Consider the following 5,000-nt stretch of genomic DNA (forward strand, 5'->3'; position numbering starts at 1 on the left):
TTATCTTTTCGAACATATATTTTAATTTAATATCTACATTAATTACGAGAGGAATAGGTTTCCACGTCTGATCATTTATTGATATTCAAATGGGGAGAATGACTTAAAATCTATCGCAAGTCTTTACAATTTGTGGTGTAAATATCAACTATATCTTATGACAATATAAATGGCGTAAACGTATTTATGAGATATACAGTATAATTGCAAGGCGTGTGTGTGTGTGTGTGTGTGTGTGTGTGTGTGTGTGTAGATTTCTTTACCTTGTGTAAGACACGGGCTCTTGCGTTGCCAGCCCGTAAGAAAAATTGCAAGGCATAAATTATAAAAGTGTATGAGGAGGAAAGTTAACTGAAGTGTCGGGCTAGTAATGCATATGAAAACAGAGAATCACTTTTTATTTCGAGACAACCTAACTTAGAGTAACCATACTAACGTTATATATTAGGATTCGCCTCAAATCCTTACCGTCAGTTTGTTTAAAGGCTATTAATAATTTCCATTTTGATTAATATTTGCTAACCAAGCACCAGCAATTAACCAAAAACCCCAACCAAACTACGAATGGAAGCTGTTTAATCCCACTAGTGATATCAGCATATACATTGGATAAACGCATTCAAAAATTTTTATTCTTTATTATTTGTATTTTGTATTAACAGACGGTAGCGGTGGAGGCCTAGATGGCGTTGTTGAGGATTCGAACTCTTCCTCATCCATCCGGGGAGACTACACCTGGGAGCCATTGCAGCCTTGGATGTTCACAAGTCTTGAACAGTGTCAGGCTTACTACGAAGTGGCAACTTATTTGGATAATGGTAAGTTTTCGTTGTTTCCCTCGAATATGTCTTTCACATCATGTGTTTTCTGCAACGTGTTTTGAGAACCCAAATACAGAATTGGACAAATGTAGGGTAGCATATCCACTGAATTTCCTTCTTTTGTATGATGGATATGGAATTGAGTGTAAGTTCGTGTATTTGTTCGTAATATATCTTTATTAGGAAAATATAAATTTGAAATAATCATAGATAGATTAATCAATGGGTAACTTTTTTTTTTGCTGTGCTTTATTTATAAGGTTTATTGCGTCCCTTTGAGGTTTTATTAGCGATTGTTTTTTAGAAGACCGTGGTAAAGCATATCGGATAGGAATATGCGAAATTAAAGGACTCAATTCCGATAGTCTATTTTTTTTAGCGGCGTATATTTGCACCGACTCACAGGGGTGCCCTTTCAGCCCGGAAAGGTTCCTGATACCTGATTGGTCGAAAGTATTTTTGTCCGAACACCTTCATTGTTCTCAAATAATTACCAAGTAATGTGAATCAAACCTTATTTACTAACTTATATTTCTCCATCAGATATATGTTTTGTCAATAAACAATGTGCAAGAATAAATATATTATAAAGTATCGTCATGCTAAGTCTAAATTTAATAACCCAATCCGCCGAAGTCAACGACAGCAGCTTATTTTCGGATGCACGCTTTGTAATTTTTCACATATTTTAACACAAATTGGGATAAATTATACTCAGCATAAGTTAAACATGTTATTATAAACTTTTTTGAATACCAGAATTTATCAAAAACATGGAATTAATAAAACCTGATAATTTTGAAAACTTATGGGGAGGTAAAAGAATAGCCTGCAGCGGCCTGCGGGAAAACAATCCGTTCTGACTGTCATAGACGCATTTTTTTTTTTTTTATAAAATAGTTTGGCCTATTCCTTTTAGTTTAAATAGTCTTGCATTGTCTCTCTTCTTAATATTTTGCTTAGTATTTTCCCACATTCCTGTTCCACACCTAATATCTATCTATTTTCCCCGATATCCCTTCTTTCATGTAAGGGATATCCGCACTACGATTCCTTATTTCTTAGCCTCTGTGGAAAATGTTGGCTTGAAGGGAAGAGCGTGCTAGTCTCATTTAAATAGTGTAGAAGCGGGAATAGAAAAAATACTATGCTTATTTTTATTTGATATAATGTGAGCTACTGAACAGGTTTACAGAATAGGCTATACTTGCTACAAAGCATAAAATTTATGTTGTTATTATTCTTTGCATATTTACTGACGTAAGGTACAAAACATAAGGAATCGTAGTCGGATATCACATAGGCCTATACGAAAGAAGGGATATCCGGGAAAATATATAGATATTAGGTGAGGAACAGGAATGTGGGAAAATACTAAGCAAAATATTAAGAAGAGAGACAATGCAAGACTATTTAAACTAAAAGGAATAGGCCGAACTATATTACGAAAAAAAAAATGCGTCTATGACAGTCAAAAGGGATTGTTTTCCCGCCAGGCCGCTGCAGGCTGTTCTTTTACCTCCCCATAAGATTTCACAAATATCGGGTTTTATTAATTCCATGTTTTTGGTAAGTTCTGGTATTCAAAAAAAAGTTTATAATAACATGCTTAACTTATGCTGAGTGTAATTTATCCCGATTTGTGTTAAAATATGTGAAAAATTACAAAATTACAACGCGTGCATCCGAAAATAAGCTGCTCTCTTTGACTTCGGCGGATTGAGTTATTAAATTTAGACTTACCATGATGATACTTTATAATATATTTATTCTTTCACATTGTTTAGTGACAACACATATATCTGATGGAGAAATATAGGTTAGTAAATAAGGTTTGATTCACATTACTTGGTAATTATTTGAGAGCAATGAAAGTGTTCGGACAAAAATACTTCCGACCAATCAGGTATCAGTAACCTTTCCAAGCTAAAAGGGCACCCCTCTGAGTCAGTGCAAATATGCACCGCTAAAAAAAAAAAAATAGACTATAGTTGATCTTCTCCGAAGTTTGGAGGTTTGTAGTATAATTTCTAAATATGTAAAAGTGAAGTTCTTGTGAATCTTAATGAATGGATCCTGTAAGTTTCTTCGATCATTTGGTTTGAGAGTTGAAAGGCTTCAATTATTGATATTTGTTATAATAAATAAAATATTCAGATGATAGACTGATATTACAGCTTATTCTTTACTTTAAGGAGGTAAGCTTAATATCAATTTGCTAATATATTCTAATCTTTAATCAAGCGTATGCAAAACAAATTATCACCGAACTACTTAAAAATACTTCATTTTGTGAGACAGAGGAATATAAACTTGAACGACAAAGGATATTTTATATTGCAACTGCTAAATATTGGCGCACGTTTGGAGTTATAGAAGACAGTGGTTGAAAATTTATGCCATGGAAGGAAAGATGTTATATATTATAAACGGAGAACAATTCGAATCGTAATCTGAAACTACTGAAAATTCCGAAATAGGAAGGATTTCGTTTTTTTTTTTCATTTATGAAACGTGTAGTATATACAGTACAGTTTTATTTCAAGTTTTAAAAACATTTTCATCATGCATTTTCATTATTATATTGATGGTCCAGAAATATACATTCTCGAAGAATGTATATATATATATATATATATATATATATATATATATATATATATATATATATATATATATATATATATATAAAGGCCCATAATAGAAACGTAGAAGATATAAATAAATCTATATTTCAACCAATACACATTGGCCCTCTTGAGTGAGTAAATTGAAAATGAGGAATAAAATGGATGGTGACGGATTATATAGGAATGCAAAAGGGCGTTTCCGGTCGCTCTAAGGTGTGTGTATTTTTTTTTTTCCCAGATGCGTGTTCGTATTGTTAAGCCACTCGGAGGATGTCTTGACCTCTGATGCATATCTGGTGATCGTTTTACGTGGATTATCTTCTTTATGATCGGGATGACAAGAGTATTGGTCACTTCGTCAGGTTTCCATTGGCCTCCAGATAGGTTCATTGTGTTTGATTGATTTGTGATGGTTAATTCTAGGATCTTCTGTACGGACAGATACTCATAAATAGCAAAGACGAATCACACCAGTTTTGGTGCCCTAAATCTCTAGGGCCAACGAAAATCCCAGCGTGTTCAAAGCCATACCTAAAAGATCTTTTATGCTCGGATAATCTTTGAGATAAAGAATGACCCCTTAGTCCAACGTAGACTTTTTCACAATCCCCACAAGGTACTTAATAAACGTCAGATTCTATATCTCTTCTTATTTTTGATAAACATTAATAAGGGCGCCTCCTAAGGTCTTGGGATATGAAAAAAGGGGTTCTCAGTTCTGATATTATTTGTTATATTTTCAATACCTTCTATATTAGTGAGTTTTATTTTATTTTTAAAATCTCTTTGGTTGGAAACATCATGGTCTTTGTAATATATCGTGTTGGCTTTGTTGATGGCCTTTTCTATGACATACGTTACAAGCTACTCCAATTTTTACAGAAATGTCATGATGCCTAAAGAAATGAATGTTAGAAATAGAGAAAGTTGCTTTTCTACTGTATACACATTTATCTTTGGTTATCATGACATCTCTGTAGAAATTGGAGTAGCTTGTAATCTATTTCTTAGAGGCTTGAGAATCTGTTCCCAAACCTACTTAAATAAAGAATTTGAAATCATTCACAAACAACTCGCCCAACTATTCTACCCGACGTATGTCATACACAAGACCCATACAGTGACGGGTCAAGTAACGCACATCCAGGGTTTGGTACTCAAGGCTACATGAGGTCAGGTAGATCAGGCACGATAAGGAAACGGTTGTGAATTAAAATACCACGTCAAAATATTAATTCTACTTCCACTATATTGTTATTTTGTCTCTTAGGATTTTTTTATGGTCTTTAATCTATAAACTGCTGAGAATTTCTGCATATAAATACTAATAGTCCATTACAATGCCTCAAATACTACTACGTAGTCTAGCGGTAAACGTGTCTGTAAAATCAAGTTTCGTCTCCAATTACAACTGCAAAATAACAAAATAACCATGCCGAGCAATTGAACTATTTATGGTTGTCATAATAAGAAAAATAAAGTAAAAAAAAACTTCATCAAAACATTCGTTTCTTTCGTTTTCCGAGAGATGAAATCTTGAGTTGGGCTT

The 5,000-nt window shown here is 33.5% G+C and overlaps 1 protein-coding gene across 1 annotated transcript in view; it reads left to right on the plus strand.

Moving 5' to 3' along the window:
* The window catches only part of LOC137656565 (PDF receptor-like), a 213,692-nt gene that overhangs the window by 9,536 nt on the left and 199,156 nt on the right, over nucleotides 1–5,000 (plus strand). The window contains exon 2 of the mRNA XM_068390739.1: nucleotides 663–818. Coding sequence (XP_068246840.1) covers nucleotides 663–818 — 156 coding nt within the window. The remainder of the gene's footprint in view (nucleotides 1–662; nucleotides 819–5,000) is intronic.

The sequence above is a fragment of the Palaemon carinicauda genome, chromosome 17 (genome assembly GCF_036898095.1).
Source record: "Palaemon carinicauda isolate YSFRI2023 chromosome 17, ASM3689809v2, whole genome shotgun sequence".
Lineage (NCBI taxonomy): Eukaryota > Metazoa > Arthropoda > Malacostraca > Decapoda > Palaemonidae > Palaemon > Palaemon carinicauda.